This window comes from Protopterus annectens, chromosome 9.part0 (genome assembly GCF_019279795.1).
Source record: "Protopterus annectens isolate FY-2018-M chromosome 9.part0, PAN1.0, whole genome shotgun sequence".
NCBI classification, from domain to species: domain Eukaryota; kingdom Metazoa; phylum Chordata; order Ceratodontiformes; family Protopteridae; genus Protopterus; species Protopterus annectens.
In genome coordinates, this window is record NC_056743.1 from 926,329,134 (window position 1) to 926,348,515 (window position 19,382).

The 19,382-nt window shown below is 39.6% G+C and overlaps 1 protein-coding gene across 1 annotated transcript in view; it reads right to left on the bottom strand.

The window, feature by feature from the left end:
* The window catches only part of PAN2 (poly(A) specific ribonuclease subunit PAN2), a 1,212,755-nt gene that overhangs the window by 208,624 nt on the left and 984,749 nt on the right, over window positions 1-19,382 (bottom strand). The window contains exon 21 of the mRNA XM_044083667.1: window positions 7,789-7,946. Within this exon, the coding sequence (XP_043939602.1) occupies window positions 7,789-7,946 (158 nt within the window). The remainder of the gene's footprint in view (window positions 1-7,788; window positions 7,947-19,382) is intronic.

Below are 19,382 nucleotides of genomic sequence, written 5' to 3' on the forward strand. Positions count from 1 at the left end.
GCCTGGAAGAGGCAGGAAAGGACCAATTTTTAGAGGGCCAATGCCTACTAAATCTGGGAGACTACACTTGCAGGAAATCTTTAACAGTTTGCATAGATTTAGCTTTTTCCTCCATCTTTTTAAGTACTTCTTCTGCTTTGTTGCCAAACAGGCAGTCTTGATTTAAGGGAGCATCCAGCAGTTTAGCTTTAACATGATCTGGCAAAGATTGCTCCTTAAGTCAAGCATGCCTTCTAAGTACAGACCCAGTGACAGCAGCCCTGCAGGATGCCTCTAGTGAATCAAACCCACACTGCTAAGTATGTTTCCTTCTTGTTCAGCAGAATGCATTAAATCCTGTAAATCTTTATTTTCAGCACAGTCAGGGATCAACATAATTTTTCTGTTTAAGCAATCCAATAATATGCTGCTGATACTTATGAAACTTATGATATGAAACTGGCAGTTTAAGGCCCTAATAGCCAAGGTTGCACAAGTGTATACCTTCTTACCACATCTATCCAGCACCCTGGAATCTCTATCAGATGGGGTAGGATTTTTGGCAGTAGTAGCCTTAATGCCCTTGGGTCCCTGTGAAATGGTCTCAGGATCCGCAGTAGGATTTGTAAAGAGGAACTTGTGAGTCAGGAACCCTGTAATATCTATCAGGTTTTCTGGGAGCAGGATGTAAAGAGTCAGGGGCCAAGCTAGATTCCAAAAAAGCATCATCAACAATGTCCAGTACAAGGGGGATAGCTAAAGGCCTGTGTTGGGGCAGGAGTAAGAATTCCCAAAAGCCTCTTTTTAGAGTCAGAGTAATCCTGGCTTTCCCAGCGAAAATGCTCCCTAAGAGTATGCACGGTTTCACCAAAAGAGAAATCATCTGGAGGGGAAGCAGAGGGAATACAGTCCTCTGCATCAGAATCCTCATAAATAGATAAGGGTAAACCCTGGTCATCCGAGGAAACAGAAATGAGTCCTGATCAGAAGAATCATAAGGAAACTCAGTCCTAGGTCTCTTAGAGTGGGAAGGGTGGCTTCCCCTGATTACAGTAATGAGGTCTTCAGGCATTCTTATTATTTGTTTTTTTAGGCATAGAGGCCTGACCATGTGGTCTGGGCGTTGGTTTTCTAGGCATGGATTGAGTTTTAGGCCTTGAAGAAGAAGATGGCAAGTCAGTAGGACTGAATACACCCTCAGAAGCCAGTGCCTGCACAGCGGCTCCCAACCCATCCAAGGTAGAGACATCCGCAGGTTCCACAGTTGAAACATCTCATGGACTCTGAACGGTTCTCAGTAGAGGCCTGCAAATCTGAAGTAGCTGGTATCAGGGGCTGCCAAAGCACCTCACTGAGTACCAGCGAACTGGCGACTAGCTTAGGAGAAGTGTCGTCGGCAGCTTTGGAACTATGCGGTCTGTCTCTGTGTATTTCTTTGCGTTTTTTTCAGAATGTCAATAATCAGGTGGCTTACCGAAGCCATATTTGGATAATTGAACAGAGTACCAAAATATTTAGAAGCGTAAATAAACCGACAATAAATAGTTCATTGTTTAAATAAGGCAAATAACCGACAACGAGGTACATCGTGGTCAGGGCCTAAGGAAGGAATGCAGTACGAATGAAAATATTTATGAGGTATTTGCTTTCTACAAGAAATACAATTATTAACTTTTAGTGACATCGGTTTAGAGCAAGAAAATGTTTCCCCAACGGGGTACTTAGCTTAGTTGAAGACTTCGGTTCTGAAACTTGAAAACGAAAATTTCATGAGTCAGCCGACCGGAACTTGAGAAATGCTTTTGCTTCGGGCACCGCACGGCAAGAAAGACTGATGTAAATGGCGTCGGCTGTATGCTTTATACCTCTGACTACCTTACGTCATGGAAGATGAGACAGCAACTGAAGCAGGACCCAAGACTTTGATAATCAGGCTGACTGAGGACTACTGCAAGGAGATAACCCAAATGTGATGACTGCAACAATGAAACACGAAGAACATCCACTGGCACCTCTGCAGACAATGATTGCAGATGTTTTTTAAGACACCAGAAGGAAAACCTCTTCCATCTGGAGACATACGATTTCCTAGTAGTAGGTTTTCTGGCCTCCTGCAGAACTTGTAGCACATCCTCAGTGGAAAGGTGTCTAAAGAGGATCAAAGCCCCATCACCCACAGAGTCAAGTTTAGGGTTGACATTTGCGGATGTACTACAGTTCCCTTGTCCTGTGTGAGTAAGTCCATCCTGAGGGGTAACTTGTGATTGCCCTTGGTTAAATGTAGAAGATGGGGGAACCCATGCTGTCTTGGCCAAAAGGGGGTCACCAGCAAGATTTTTGGTTGTTCCCACTGAATTTTCAGCAGAACCCTCTGAATGAGTGGGAAGGGGGGAATGCTTACAGAAACACCCCCTTCCATGGAAAGGATAGAGCATCCACCTTCCATGCCCCAGGATGTGGAGTCCTGGCACAATACTTGGGAAGCTGTTTGTTCATGGGGGAGGCAAAAAGATCTATCTGAGGGATACCCCATCAATGAACAAGGTCCAGAAACACATCCTTGTTCAACACCCAATTGTGGGATTGAGTCATACACCTGCTTAGAGTGTCTGCCATCACATTCCGAGCAGAGGGAATGTAAACAGCCTGGAGTGAGACAAGACTCTGCTGGGCTGTTTCCCAGGCACACAATGCCAGTCTGCACAGGATATAGGACTTTGTCCCTCCCTGCTTGTTGATGTACCACAGGACTGTCGTATTGTCTGTGAACCACCTTAGGACCCCCTAGTGAAATCCTGGACTTGAAGATTTTGAGGGCAAAGATCAAAACTCTCATTCCCTTTATGCTGATATGTTCTTTTGTCTGAGGAGGGCACCACACATCTCTGACCTTGCAGTTTCCTAGAGTTGCACCCCATCCTGTGTCTGGTGCATCCATGTACAGATCCTGGGAGGGTGGGAGTGGTTGAAGGGGTAGGCCTGGACTTCTAGTGACCTGGAAAATCCACCACTCTAACTCCTTTGTCAAACAGGGTAGGAGGGGGGATAACATTCCAGAGGGTGAGAGTGTTGCTTCCAAATTTTTCCTCAGGAACCACTGAAATGTCCTCATGTGTAGCCTGGCAAAGGGAAGCATTGGAACAGTTGAAGCCATGAACCCCAGAAGGTGCAGGAACTCCTTGGCAGTCAGGGACTGAAGTGGTATTGGATCCTGGAAATATGAGGTGACAGGATCTTTTCTGGGGAAACCAAGCTATCATTGCACTTGTCAGGATCCTGCACTCCAGGAAGACATGATCATGGGAGGGGGTCAGGGAAGACTTTTGGAGGTTGCTGGTAAACCCTAGCCCTCTCAGAAGGGACAATGTGTAGGAAAGATTGTCCAGCAGTATTTCTGGTGATAGGGCCTGGAGGACCAGGTTGTCCAAGTATGGAAATATCTGTATGCCCTACAGTCTACAGTGGGCTATAACAGGGGCTAAATATTTTGTGAATACCCTTGGTGCCATAGACAGACCAAAGGGCAAAGTATAAAACTGAAAATGATAGGTAGACACAGAAAAGTGAAGGAATCTCCTGAACCATTGGTAAATGGGAATATGAAGGTAAGCATCTTTTATGTCCAGTCACACCGTGAAGGCCTGGGAAAGAATCAGAGGGAGTAGAGTAGGAAGGATCAGCATGTAAAAGGTGGGAACTTTCAGAAAAGTGTTTAGATGAAATAGGTCTAGGATGGGCCACCAAAGGCCATTCTTTCTTGCGACCAGAAACATCATAGAGTAAAATCTTTTTCACCTTGGAGTGGGTGGCACCGCCTGGCTAGTGCCCTGAGAAAGAAGAGAGGACTAGTGAGAAAAAATCCATTTGGTCCTGTGGGGGTTGTGGGATCCCCTTGAAGGTAGGATGGGTTTCCCATACCATGAAGTAACTTGGTCAATGATGGAAAGGACCCAAGAGTCCTGGGTAATCTGTTTCCAAGCTGGGAGGGAAAGAGAGGTGAATAGAAAGGGAGGTAGATGGATCTGGGACCTGGTTGTCACAGGCTACCAGATTTGGCCTAAAAGGTTGTTTCGGAGAGGGTGTGGAGGTAGGAGACTTAGAAGGAGCCTGTCTCTTAGCATCCCTTTTTACCTTTTGATGGGAGAGATTTAGTTGCCTTTCTAACAAAGGTAGTTTGGGTTGAATAGTTTCTCTAGAAGCAGGGGACAGGAGAGACAAATATGTGTTTTAAATCCTGGAGTTCCTTCCCCTTTTCCTGAAGAGTTTTAAACAGCTCTGCAGCTGCAGTGCCAAACAAGGCCTTGTTGTCCAGAGGGGCATCCATGAGTTTAGCTTTGATATCATCTGATAATCTAAGCCATGAATACCTTCTCAGGACCGACCCCATAGCTGCAACCCTAGCTGAAGCCTCCACTGCATCATAACTGCATTTGATGGAGTGCCTAGTAATCTGGAAGCAGGAATTAAGAATGTTGAAAAGCTTGGCTTTGTTGGGAGAATCTGGAAGCTCTGATAGGAGTTTCACTCCATCAGCCAAAAGAGCCAGGGAATATTTGGCCATGTGAGTCTGATAATTCATTGCTATATAGGCCAAGGTTGTAGAAGTATACACTTTTCCCCAGCCTCTCCATAACCTTGCTTTCCTTATCAGAGGGAAGCAGGGGGATGAGGGTAAAAGTTTGGAAGGTTTATTTGCTGCCACTGATATAGTGGCTGGGTCAGTCGAGGGTGCCTTATAAAGGAACTTGGCATATTCAGGCACCCTGTAAAATCTGTCAGGGCACTTGGAATCTGGAGGCTAGGAATCTGGGCACTTGGAAGCTGCTGTGAAGGCATCCAAGAAGACCGGCAGGACTGGAGGGATGGCCAAAGGGTTAGGGGATTCCATCTGTAGGTGGTCATAGTACCTTCCTTTGAATCTCAGAAACCTGGCAGCAATCCCACCTAAAGAAGTCCTTCATCTTCAAAACAGTCTCTCCAAAGGAAATATCCTCCCCAGGGGAATCCTTACCATTAGATTCTTCCTCTGGGGAATTATAACCCAAAGGATAGGCAATTTGAATAGAATACACAATAGATTCATCCTCTGGTGAATCTTCCTCTTCAGAAGAGACATCATCTGCAGGCCTCTTCAAAGTGGTAAAAGGAGAAAGGGCCTGTGCCAGAAAAGAAGGGGCTGACGGCTTGCGAAGGACCATGAAGGCATTAAAGAAGCCTTGGGTAAAGGCCTGCCAGTCAGGAGTTTGATCAGAAGCCTGGTCCTGAGGAGCTAGGGAAATGTGTTTAGTTTCCTCTTCTTTGGAGCCTCAGGAACCAGCTGAAAAAAGGAAGAAGGACCTGACCTTGGGAGGCATTCCACGACATCCATAACAACATCTTCATGAACCATAATCTGCATCATAACAAGCCGTGGTCCAACCCATCGGCGCCCGAATTGGACACCTTTGAAACCCTCTGGGACGTGTCTATGGATTCCTTGATGGCATCCACTGAGGTACCCATTAAAGGCAGCTCTGCAGATTCCGAAGCAGCCTCTTGGCCTTCATCAGCCGGAGGGACATCCAGAGTAGAGGGAGTAACTGTAGGATCATGTCAAGGCTTCTTGGCCTTCTTGAGTTGTGGCTCTTCTGAAGGGCCCAATGTCGTTTCCATGTCTCAAGCTAAGCCCTTAAGGTGCTGATTCTCCAAATATAACCTATGGGACACTAAGCAGCCATGGAAGATTTTAGGAACAAAAGCCTTGCCAATATTGCAGGATGTGTGATTGTGGTCTGAGCCTAAGCAAAAATAAGCAAAGCTCGTGGGAGTCTTTATGTGGAATCTGCCTTCCACACTGACACTTGCGCTTCCTAGCTGACATGTACTCACAAGAAAAAAAACAACACAGTAGCCAAAAGGAAAAGAAAAAACCCTACGGCTTACTTATCTTAAGCACAAAAGTGAGTTCTCTGGCGAGCGACAACCTCAGCTGGCAGTTGGAAAGGTGGCAGAAAAGTTCTGAGGTAGGTACATGCTGACGTCTGTTTATACCTGACGTCTATTTATGGCCGACATACACTGAGTGATGTGAGCCATTGCATGTACCTTCCAGTAGCTTTTAGACTTTGGTACACTGGCCAGACATAGTCAGCCAGAGGTGGACTCACACACTGCAACATATGAATAGAAGTTCATTCATAATTGTGCAGGTGGCAATGGTAGAGTTGAATCCCAGGTCCTGCATGATACAGTGAATTTGTTGTTTGCCTCTTAAAGGCTGTGCAGTATTCATAGGCAAAATATGAGGCAACTGGGTCAGGAAGCCATTAACACCTTGCCAGAACCCATCATAAGCCTTCACTCACTTTACAATGAGGGATAAGCCAGTCATAACAGGAGTGAATTTATTAATGCCCATCCAATTATCTAGCTTGCTTCTGAAGGAAGACAGTGAACCATACTGCTTAACTAACTTGGAGAGTAGGTTTGTTCCAGAAAAGAGACAGACACTGGTGACCTTGTTTTATTTGTTAAAGCAGATTTATGTCTTTGGTCCTAGTATTTGTAGGACTGTTTGATTTATAAAGGTATAACAGGTCTTGAACTACTGCATCCTTGTGGCCCGACAAGTGAGGCACATATTACCACTTAGGAATCTACAGGATACTGAACACAGGGCTAGAGCTTCCTGTCTTTCCTGGTAGCCAAGGTTTTTAAGGCTTTGATCTTTTTATTTAGATCCTTCAAGTTGCTTGACTTGTCTGGTGAGATGCATTCCAAAGGGGGCATTGTATTCTATGATGGGCCTAATCAATGCAGAATGCAAAGGGGCAAGAACTTATTTAGATCTCAAAGATATACCTTTTACAGGTCTATGTCATAACATCGAAATGTAAACACTTCGAATGCTATAACATCGAAACTGAAACATCGAAGACTGAGAATATCGAAGCCGCGGAACATGGAATTCTTTCCCAGGGAAAGAATTTGGTGGGCCCTTTCCGCGGTTTCGCTATTATCTCCACTGTGGTGCGATTTCGGAGTTGGTATATTTAAGTAGGATATGTGTGGGGGGCGAAGTCTCCCACATAAGAAATAGTTTGTAGTATTTGTGTGTTTCGTGCTGGAACAGCGATTATTTTCCCTGGGAAAACAATCGCTGTTCTCAGTCTTCTGGGTTTTCAGCTTTCGATGTCATTTGAAGTTTTTACACTTCGATGTTATGATACAGACCCCCCTTTTACAATGAGTTGTGCAAAGTAAAAAAAACTTTCTAAACACCACTGCAACATGCTGTTTAAATGAGAGAGAACTATACATCAATGTTCCAAGATTTCTCACTGTATTTGCATTTTGAAGAAGGGTGTTGTCTATAGTATAAGTTGGAGGGAGGGATTGTTTACTGAATGCAACAATATTGCACTTTTTGTCATTTCAACTGAGTCTGTTTAAGACTCGAGTTAAATTTATTCTGCCAATAACATAAAGGATTTCATGTGACCATGAATTTATCACAACAGTCCTTGTACTTTTAACTTGTACTGTACAAAGTTCAGGTAACTACTGCCCCAAACTCACTACTCTTAGTTTTCAGGTTATATCATAATAGTGATGGAGCTATTTGCTTCTCTTCCACAGAGATGAAAGAAAATATAGTTTTCCAAGCTTATATTCTTTTCTGTGATACTAAAGCAAAAGTAAAAACATCTAAAAAGAAAATACAAGCAACTGAGTTATATATTTTCGGCAGCATGCTCTGTTTCTACAAACTTATTACCAATAGCAGTTAAAATTTTCATAACTCTGTCTGTCTTCCAAAATGTTATTTACCTGATTAAGAGTAACAAACTCTGCATCTAGTCCCACAAGCTCACCAGGCTGGGGCATCTCACTCAGCATCAACGGAATAAATGTGGCATGACACTTCCGCTGCTTGCGGGCCAAAGATGCTTCAGCCAACAGAACACTTGCTTCAATTGGATTTTTAACTAAAACAAAGAGTGGTGAACAGGATTTTATTTATTAAAATTACATTCCTTATACTTAAAGAAAGGCAGGATATGCTCCAGTTTAAAATATCCTGACCCATATTACTTTACTTTTCAAATGACATAACAATGTATGGGTTATTTATAGCTTTAGTAAATGAATACAGCAAATTATCTGTAATGAAACAACTTTTCGAGTCTCAAGGGGTAACACTGGTGCCTAGCAAAACAGTCATGTTAAAACAACTAAATAAATATCACAGCACAGCCAAAAAGTTAAAAAGCAGACATTATAATTAGTGCTAGGTTTCATGTGTGTGTGTGTGTGTGTGTGTGTGTGTGTGTGTGTGTGTGTGTGTGTGTGTGTGTGTGTGCGCACATTTTAACAAAAAAGAATAATAAAAATACAGCAGAAAGCTTTTAATAACCTTAGTACAAACAAGGCTCTCAACTTTTGTGACTGTAGATGGCTTCATCAAACCATCTGGTTGTAATCAGAAGACCAAACCAGCAACTTGCTGAGCTATTTTTTTTTTTTTTTGAACATTTTTGATTGTGTCCTTTACTAGCCCATGCTGGAGTGGGGAATGGGGGGAGGGGGATTGGGAAACCATTGCTAAACCAAGTTAACATAACTAGCAGATAAGAATTTCTGAGCTAAGTTAGATCACATATTTCTAATTTACTTATTTATCCTTTGTTGACTGAGTTATTCCCACTAGGCTAGCAGTCTCTTTTCAGGGAAGACTCGAGATGGTATTTATACTACTAGGGGAAATTTGGCCAGGGCATCAGGGAACTTCCCTACTCATCATTGTTGGGAATGGAACCCATTTCGCAGGAGCACCTCCTGTTTCTGTTCCAGACACAGAGGGTGCCTGCTGAAAAAGGGAGGAAGATGGAGAGAGATGATGATGTTGTGGTGAGAGAAATGGAGGAGAAAGCAGGATTCTGAGGAGATGTTTGAAAGAAATCTGTTTTATGGAGATGAGTCAGCAAATGATGGATGTATAATTACAGCCCTCTAGTTGTGAAGGCTGCAGGATGATAAAATTAAAATAATGGTGATGCTGAGTGAGGCAGAAAATGAACAGGATATTTCCTGGAGAGACATTATGGAAAAAATGCAAAAGGAGGATGCAGAGACAATCCTGAAGAGTAGTGGTGAGACGGAAAAGAAAACATGCAGTGAAAATAAAATAAGGCAAAAGGGGAGTAGCAGAAAAGAAGGCAGAAGAAAATGAAAAACAAAAGTATTTGGGAAGGATTCAAAGTAAAGAAGGCAAACAGTATGAAGTGTGGGACAATTTAATGGCTCCTTTGGGTATAAAAGACTTGAGATAAGAGCATTTATTCTTATTAAAAGAGACATTTTGTAACATTATATTTGAGACTGTTTTTTTCAATGGACAATTTTACTTTGAGAAAATGACAAATAATATATAACCCATGTACTCCTTATGTGATTAAAGCATTTAACATGGAAACAAAAAAGAAACTTTGTGTACAATTTTGAACAGAGTCAGAAAGAAAGACTTTAAAAAGACATTTGAAAACTTTATAAGAAGTACTGGACACTGCATAAGTTTATGAGAAAAGAGGTTTATGGAGTGGTGGCTGGGATTGTAATACTGTGTTAAAAATAGAAAGAGAAAAAATATACATATACCAAGCATGATAAATGTGAAGGGGAATAGGGGTGTCAAAATACTGGGACAACCCAAAACATATTTTTTTTGTGGAAAGGGACTTTTGATAAGTAACTAAGTAAGTGCAACAAAAGAAAACATTACATTTCAGGGGACATAGGACATGATACACAAAATGTGAATTGAAATGTTATAAATGTAACAAAATTGGACATTTGTGGAAGGACTGCAAAAATTAAAATAAGAGAAAAAAAAAAGAAAGAGAAGAAAATGAACAACGAAAAGAAATTTTAGTGGTGCTGCGGTAACGTTGTCGCTTCACAGTAAGACGCTGTCTGCTTCAATTCTCAGCTAGAGCATCTTCTGCGTGGAGACATGTGTGAATGGGTGTACCTTCTTGGAAGGTTGTGCGTCAGGGCTGGTAACTCGGCATGTAAAAATCAACTACCAATCATTAGCGGACCGGAGTTCAGCTGTGGTGACCCCTAACCGGGAAAAGCCGAAAAGACACAACAAAAAGTAGAAATAGAAGAAAAATTAGATGAGAAAAAAATAATAAAGAGGACATAGAAGAAGGTTCTGAAATAAGTGATGAAGAAGATATAAACTGGAAGACAGTAAAAGAAAACAACAATTCTATTGATAAAAGGGTAGAAGAAGATATAAATTGGAAGACAATAAAAGAAAACAAGAATTCTATTGATAAAAGGGTAAAAAAACAGGAAAAGAAAATTGAAATGGATAAGTACAAAAGAAAAAAGAAAGGAAATGGATAAAAAATAATATATACAGCTAATGATTGGGGTTGGCATAATGGGCAAGATGTTTGAATTACAGACACAGGGTACAGTGTTTGATTCACACCTTTGGGAGGAAAATTGGCTCTGCTTAGAATGGTCTATTATCTACAAATTAGCTATGAATTTGTGAAATAATGAATCTAAGGAAAAGGGAAAATTAAAATTGTACTGTGAATACTATTAAGAATATAGTAAGAAGATTAAGGATTTTGGAGTGGTGTAATACATGTGATGTAGACATAATTATATTAAAAGACACAAGATTTTTAACAAATACAGAAATATTGAAACCAGAGAAACTACAGGGAGGAAAGAATCTGGAATTTCAGAAATGAGAGATGTTCTCGAATAGCTGTATTATGTAGAGATACAATAAAGAGATGTAACATTAACCACTGCTGAATTAAACAGAAATAACAAGAATACCGAATTATAACATTATATGCTTATACTAATTGTAAAGAAAGGGAAAACTTATTTCATTAGATTTTAGACCATGCATTGATATAATAACAAAATACTTTAATTGTAACTTAAGAGGCAAGCATAAAAACAAAGGAAATTATATAAGAAAAATGCTGGAAGTTACAAGTGGTGGTAAGTTAGAAGTTTAGGGCAAAACCTCATGGACTTACAAAAGGGGTTTATGTAGAACTGAAATAGATTACTTTATAGTACCTCACGGTGTACTTATAGGAGAAGGGGAGGTAGCTGAAACAGGATCTTCTGATCAACTTGCAGTATGGCTAGAGATAACGGAAAACAAGGAATATATAAAAATAGGCAAACAAATAAAAAGGATACACAAGAAAGCATGGAATGAAGAAGGAAAGAGGCTAGCACTGCGGTTATGGAAAGATATTATTATGAGAACATTTTATAAAAATTCATCTGAATGGTGGATGATATTTAAGGAAAAATATAAACAATGTTATTTACAGTGGCATTATGATGTGAAAAAAGTAGAGAAAGAAAAATATAAAAGCACATATGATACATTGGAAGATTTAGAACATAATGGTGGAAAGTACTTTGACAATGAAAAAAATTATATGAAAGAAATCAATAAAAATATAAGAATAGTTATGTAAGCAAATATATTTTACAAGGAAAAAGAGAAGCAGTTAATTAAGTAGATTAGTAAAGGAAGATGGTAGCATAATGACAGAAATAAAAAAAATTAAAAGAAGAAATAGAACTCAAGAATAAATTATAAATGATGTAGTATAATATGTACACAAAATGTTTAAAAGAAAAAAGAAGGTTGTAAAAAACATATTTGCCATGCACCAAAGGCTTTAAAATGTAAATGCAAAAAAAAAAGTTAACAGAAAAGAGACAGAGAGCTGGAAAAGCAGATTTCTTTAAATGAGTTGGATAAAGTATTAGGACAAGTAAATATAGATTTGGCTGCAGGAACAGATTCAACAGGGTATGAAATGTATACATTTTTAAGGGGCTGGCAATAACATATATTTTTAAAGATTTTGAATAAATGGTTAAATGAAGGTTGTGTGTGTAAAGAATTATGTAGTGGAATACTTATATTCATAGGGAAGAAGAAAGAGAGAAGTCAATTAAAAAAACTGGATACCAATAGTATTGAATAATAATGATTATAAGATATTTACCAAAGTAATACAAAAAACTTGAAATTAAAATGAAAAACCTTATAGAAGATAGTATATATAGTTTAAAGGGGAAGGTTGGTCAAGAGTTATTAATAATAGTTACAGAAATTGTGGATGATATGAAAATCATGCCAGGAGACCTTAATAAGGAATTTGATACAATTGGACATGAAATCTTATGGGTAATAATGAAAAAACATAAGTGAGAAATTTAGGAAATTATGTAAGTCAGCATATAGTAAAAATAAAATAAATACACTTGTAAATGGCCAATTAAGCCAAAAGGTACATATGAAGATTGATGTAAGTCAGGGATGTCCAATGAGTTGTATACGCTTTGCATTAGTTATGAATGTGATAGTATGTGAAATAAATTAGAAATGATGAGAGATTAGTAGTAAAATTGTTTAAATAAAAGTATGATAAATTTTGGGGTATGGTAAAAAAAGAGTAAAAGAGAGAGTGTATAAATGAAAAAATAAAATGTTACCAAGAAAAAACATTTTTGTGAAAAATAAAAATTGATGATACAGAAAAAGACAGAATAGTATTTTATAAGAATGTAATGATAAAACACTACTATGTAAAACCATGGAAAATTTTAAAAGATCAAAAAATTAAAACTATAAAAATATGAACCAAGTGTCAGAAAGCAGGATGTCAAGATTTTTGTGGAGACTGGTAATAGATATACTGCCAGTAAAGGAAATATGCCATATAAAAAGAAAAGTGATAGAGTAGGTTGACACTGTTGGATGGAAGAAACTAGGGAACATGTGTTTTTGAAATGTAAAATAATGAAAAGATTATAAGGAAAACTATGTAAAGAAGGTTCTTCCGAATATACAAAAGAAGTGGATAAAATAAACATGAATATGTTTAAATATGGATATTATAAGAATAGAAGTAAAGAATTTTTTGAATAGATAAAAAGTTCATTTCTGTCATATGGGTTATATTGAATGAAATAATAAATTATGTTTAATGGTAAATGGATTTTAGCAACAATATTAAGTAAAATCAGATGGTAGTTATGGAAAAAGGAGTGGGGGGTCTAAAGGGGATGAAAATTTAGTATGACTGTAAAGAAAATTATGAATATGTGTAAACAGATTTATATATATATATATATATATATATATATATATATATATATATATATATATACACATTTGTAAATATGTTGCAAGTAAGAGTTTGTTTTGTATATAAATAAAGGACACCTACTCTTTCTGATAGGTGCCATGGAATCCTTTAAATCCACTCAGGCAGATGGGGCCTTTGTTTAACTTCTCATATAAAGGATGAGATACTTAGTTGTGAAGCACTGCTGTTATGCTGTACTGCAGTGCCAGCAATCAATCTACCTGGTGTGAGAATAGAACCCACAGCCTTCTGCACCAAAGGCAAGTACCTGTTGCACCACTGACATTATCACTTACAGATAAGTTGCCCACTTGCCCCCCCCCCCCCCATCCTTTAAGGTGTAAAACTGCTAGTTCTCTGAGTGCCAACAGTGCAAATCATAACTGCTGGAAATTACTTTTCACTGAACACTGAGCTTACACTTATCACCACTGTTGTGTGAATCTGGAGTTAGTGCATACAAGTTGGGGATTTTGCTATAGGGGGTGCAGAGAGGCTTGCTACCCTGCAAAAAATGTGTGTGTGTCATTGAAAAATGATTTGCATTACTGGAGCTCATTTAGAATGTGCCATTGATTAATCACAGTAAAAACAGAATGGCATATCAAGTGATAATTCAATAATGGGGTTTCAAAAAAAAAAAAAAGAATTAGATGAGAAAGCATGCTTTTCACAAATGCTTTTTATGCCCAGTCGCCAGGAGAATCCCCATCAGAGCTGAAAGCACTGACATTCACATCGACTTCAGCCTCATACAGGTTTCCAAAAAGATCTCAGAGTAATCTACATAATGTAGCCATATCCCTAAGTCTTTCCAGCACCCATGGTGGTCTAGAAGAAAGTGGATAATGCACTTAAAGTCATATGTGGAACCCAAATCTCCTGTTTCACCAAGTCTCAAGATCTTACTTCATTAGCAAATAAAACTGTTTGTCAAAATATACGACTTTACCAGCTTCCAGAAGAATGTCACCAAAACCTATGTTTCCAGAGTTTAACTTTGACAGGTTTATGGATGCTACGGTTGGGATTTAAAAAAGGCTTTCTGCTACCCTTTCCTCATCTGGTGTTGTGATAGAATGAGGTTGCTGAGATATGTTTTCTCCTGTACAGAAATCTTCCAGATTATCCTCACATATTTAACTGCTTTTATTGCTGGTCCTCAGGGTGCCAGCAGCAAACCGCAGGAATCCAATGTTAATACTGGAGATGTTTTTATCACAAAGATCTTACAGGTTCATAGGTGTACACTAGCCTAACAACCACTGGGGACTTTAGAAGCTTAGCTAAGCATCCCAACTGTACCCACAAGCTTATGTGCCTTACAGGTTATTGTAAGGGGTATATGTAAGCTAGGGCAAGATTTGCAGGCTACCTCTGTCCATTAAAGATAGAGGCGCTAGACTCATAGGGTATTTTTGATCTCCCAACCACTGCTCCAGGTTTTTCTTAAATAGGATTAGGCAAGAGCTCTGCCTCACATAGATGGAAGCCTATTTCAGACAAGGGGGGGGGGTCTCTGAGATGAATACCTGTCCCTTCAATGTATCCTATTTATGTGCAAGCAAAGTTTAAGTCCTAGATTAAGTAATTCTGATGGTATTCATTTAGCAAATATGCAAAAGGTTTGTCAGAGTGGAATCCTAGGACACCTTGTTTGCCAGGCATAAATTGCCTCTCAACAGTCTATAGAAAACATAATACAGAGATAGTTGCATGTGTCTGGTCAGGTACATACCAAAGGGGGCACAATACTCAGTGATGGACTCGATGACAACCGAATACAGCGGAACAATGACCTTCTTGGGCCTAAATGCTACACCCTTGCTTATAAGTTGAGCAACACAGAATGATTTCCTTACTACCTTAGAGACAACTTGGTCGAAAGCCAGGCTACTATCTACATGTGCACCAAAATCCCTCACTACTGGTTCTACTGTTAGAGGTGTGCTTTTGAAGAAGTAATTTCCTAGGGTGGGTAATTTTGCAAAGGCTACTATTATACATTTCTTGGTATTCATTTTTAAGCCATGGCTTTGGCACCAGTCATTTGTCTGTGTTAGTCCTTCCAGTAGTATGTTAGTGGCCTGAGGAATTATGTGACTGCAAACTTGGCCAGCCAGAGGCCCTTAACACTGGCCTTGACTTTCTAGGGGTAGATATCAAAAAGGAGGGCACAGCACAAAGCCCTGTTGGACTCCATTATTGATTATCTACCCTAACTTCCTAGGTCCTATCAGAAAGCCAGCTGACTATCCAGAATGTAAAGGCTGGAGAGGGAATGGCTCACAGACCCTGTGTCCTCCCAACACGGAAAACTGCAAAAAGCATTTCTTTTTTTTAACTCCTCATAGCTGACCATTAGCTACCACCAGTTTCTCTCCTTGTTCATCAGGTCAACTGGACCCATCTTAGCCACCCCTACTGACTATTCATCCCATGTCCAGGGCCTGTATGGAGAATGAGGATGCTGGTGCAGCACAATACTGCTGCTGGGGAATCAATAATGCCCTGACCCCCCCCCCCGGGCCCTCTAAAGCAGCATTACAAGTTTCACTATGACTGCCTTTAGGAGGTGCATGCATGCTTCCAAATACACTCAGCCTCCTAACCATAACCAAGTGGCACACTACATGCAGTGCTGAGCTCACCAGGTCCTTCATGCTGCTACTTCAGTGAACCAGGCTTCCTTGCTCCCTGCAGGGTGAGTGAGCAAACAATGGCCACTCACTCCCATCCTCCCCAGCCTGGTCCATGAAATACCTGTACCCCTAATCAAATGCAGCTTAGTCTAGGCCACAGTCGGGGATTTATCTCTCTGTGCCACAGAGCCAGGCACTGCAAAAGGCCTTTTGATCTACAAAATAGTCCTCTTGGGTGGTTTCCTCCACTGGTGGACATACTTGTGATGGCCACTCATACTGCACGGGAAAATTATAATGCAGTGGCTTCAGTTTCCAAGAAACCTGACAGAATTCTCCAGTCACCCAAAGAATGGAACGTTCGGTTAAATTTCCAAAATGGACACTCTTGTGGCAGCAGCTGGCCTTATAAAGGCACCAACTCCTCAGCAAGACTGCAGTCCCTCACTCAGATAAGGAATCTGGTTCTAAGGTCAACTAGAGAAGCAGGATTACACATTTCACACTTTTTCACTGACTGCTATAATCTTACATTACATGACCAACTTCCAGGGAGACCTGATGGATAAAATGCACCACTTACTGGCACAATTAGTTGGGCCTCAATTGATCCATATGATGACAGTAACCTCTAAATTCACAGAAGGTTCAGTCAAAGCTGCAGGATCTGGCAGTGCAATGCATCAACACATTCAGCTCTGGCTTACTAATTTTGCAGAGGAAGCCAATGTGAATCTTCTGAATTCCTACTTTGAGGGTCCTTGTCTTGTCAGCCCTGAAGAAAAATCACATCTAGGAATGATGGGAAAAAAAACAGCAAACCTTTTCAGCCATTGGTGTGAAACTCAATCCTCTTCAATGGCCATTCTCAAGAAACCAAACGAAACCACCTCCACTGTGATTCACATATGGGCAATGTTTATTTTTATTTATTTTGCTTTTGTTTACTGGGTTTGTCTGACTGTGTTGAATCAAAAAAAAAAAAACATTTCCGAGGAGGCTCAAGTAGAAAAGCTCCAACATATTATAAACATTTTTAAACAGACATTCAGTAATATGTACATACTTTAAAAATATACATTAACAATTGTTTATTACACATACATTTTACAAATATATTAGATTCATATGAAAAAAAGAGGACATTATTACAGTATAAAAGACACACATTAGCAAATACTGAGCATATGAAGAGAAGTATTAATGGGTTATCAGAGAGTGAATAGGTCACGTGATTAATGCTTAGAAATTCAAAGAAATGGAGGTAAGGAAAGGAACTAGATGGAGCAGAAAATATTAACACTGTAGTTAAGAGGTGAGGTCTAAAGCAGGTTAAGATACAATGATCTATATGTCTACCAAGGTTTATATCAGAAGTCTAGAGGTACGGGTGAACAAATATTGATGAACATTTTTATTAGAGGAGTCTGCAACTATACTGGACTCTTTAAATGTTTTTATACATATTTTCTATGCTGGAGATTAACAGATGTACTCATGAATGTATTATACAACACTTCCTTCTGATATATCAAGGACAGAACTCTAAAGCTAATAAAATATTCATGTAGACTATAAGATGCTTGGAAATGAATTATGTCAAGTAACAGAGAGATGTGACAAGAAAAAGTAAAAAGATCTGATTCATGATACATCCAACTGCTTGACAGCACAGAGAGCACATGGCAAGATTTTTACACACTCTCCTTAAACAAAAAATGCTATCTGTTCCTTTTCTTAACTGGTTCATGGGTTCATAAGTGTGCATTAAGCTAATGACCACTAGGTCCTTATAAGCCTAGCCATGCAACCCAAATGTGACCTATAAATCTGACTTATATTGGGGATGATTTACTGGCTGCCTCTGCCCATTGGAGATATGGCTGTCAGACCAGGAGTGAATTTCTAATTACCCATCCATTGGTCCAAGTTGTGCATTAATTCAGACAGAGAGGAACTCTGCTTTACATGGATGGGGAGCCTGTTCCAGAGAAAATGAACTGTCTGAGAAACATCTCTTTCTCTCTCCAACACGTCCTAGTTGCAAGTAAAATTTAGATATTTAAATCTAGTAGTTCTGATGCTGTTTGTTTTGCGGATGTGCAAAAGGTTAATCAAAACAAAGTCCATGAATGCCTTGTGTGCTTTGCCATTACTCACTGCAAGTAATTTTATTTCCCAATAAATGCTCAAACAAGTAGGTTGTGCTTATTTTATTTTGTGTCTGTGCATATGCATGTGCATATATGCACAGTTATATCCATATACCTTTCTACATTTAGTTGCGTCTGCTTCATCTTGCATCCTATAACAACTAATAGCTTTATGTTAATAAAATATTTGTATTGTTTTCTGACTGTACTACATAATCACTCACATTTACTTCAGATAACAGCCAAAATAGCTGTAGTCTGGGAGGAAACAGAATACTCGGGTAAACTTACACAAGAGGTCACTCCACAGGGAGAAACATCACTGGTAACAGAAGGGTGGCTGCTGTCCACTTTCAAGTAGTCAGCAGGAGCATACCAGAGACTGACTCCATCGGTCCCCTTCTGTAGGCGGTCTAGGGCCATTTGTCTCTAAATCTTCCCAAGTGGCTATACATCACAGAGAGGTGGACAAGGACAATGACATCCAGAGATAATTCATCTCCCTTCTGCACTCAACAGCATCCCCATTTATTACCCATGCCTGATGCTCCACACAGAAAAACAGAAGCAGGAAGAGAAGTCAACAACCTTTTATTAAAAACAGTTGTCCAAGTGGCTTCATCAAACCAAAGTCAGGGTACTACTCTAGACTCTTTTTACTTCCCAAAATTTTTTTCTTCCAAAAGGATTTCAGGCCCATTCTAGATTTACACGAATTAAACAATTTCATAGCCAGAGAAAGTGTTCAGATAGTCATGCCACAGTTCACCCTTTTTATCTGAAGGACTTTTGATGTGCTCTTTGGGCAACCAGAATGATCACCTTCATGTCAAGGTAGTCAAATAGTCCATGAAGTATCTCAAATTTCGCAGAGGAAGTCATTACTAACTCATGAGTTTTCACCTGGCCTCAGCACAACCCCCAGGATATTCATCAAACTTAAGTCCACTATAGCAGTCAGCCAGACTTTGCACACAGCCAACATAATCCCTTATTTGGACAACTTTCTCTTAATTGCCCCTTCTCTACAGAACCTGATCTCAGCCTGGGAGTCTGTTTCCAAAGTGTACAAATTTCTAGGTGTAAGAATAAACCTTGCTCAGTCCCAACTGGTACCCTTCCAGTTATTCACATCCACTGACTGCAGCCTGGATACCTTAAGATGTAGAGATAGTTCTGTCAAGAATTATGATGTGAGATCAGAATGATTGCCTTATCAATTTTATCATACGTCAATGACATTGCAGGTGTAAACAAAAAGCAAAGAGTACTAAATTACATTAAGACGTGTAGGGTTCAAATAATGTTAAAAGAAACATATTAGAATAGAAATGGGAACGTGAATTTGGCAATGGATCTTCAGCAGTGTATCAGAGACAAAGGAAAAATGGTGATACAAGAAGAAATTCAAAAAA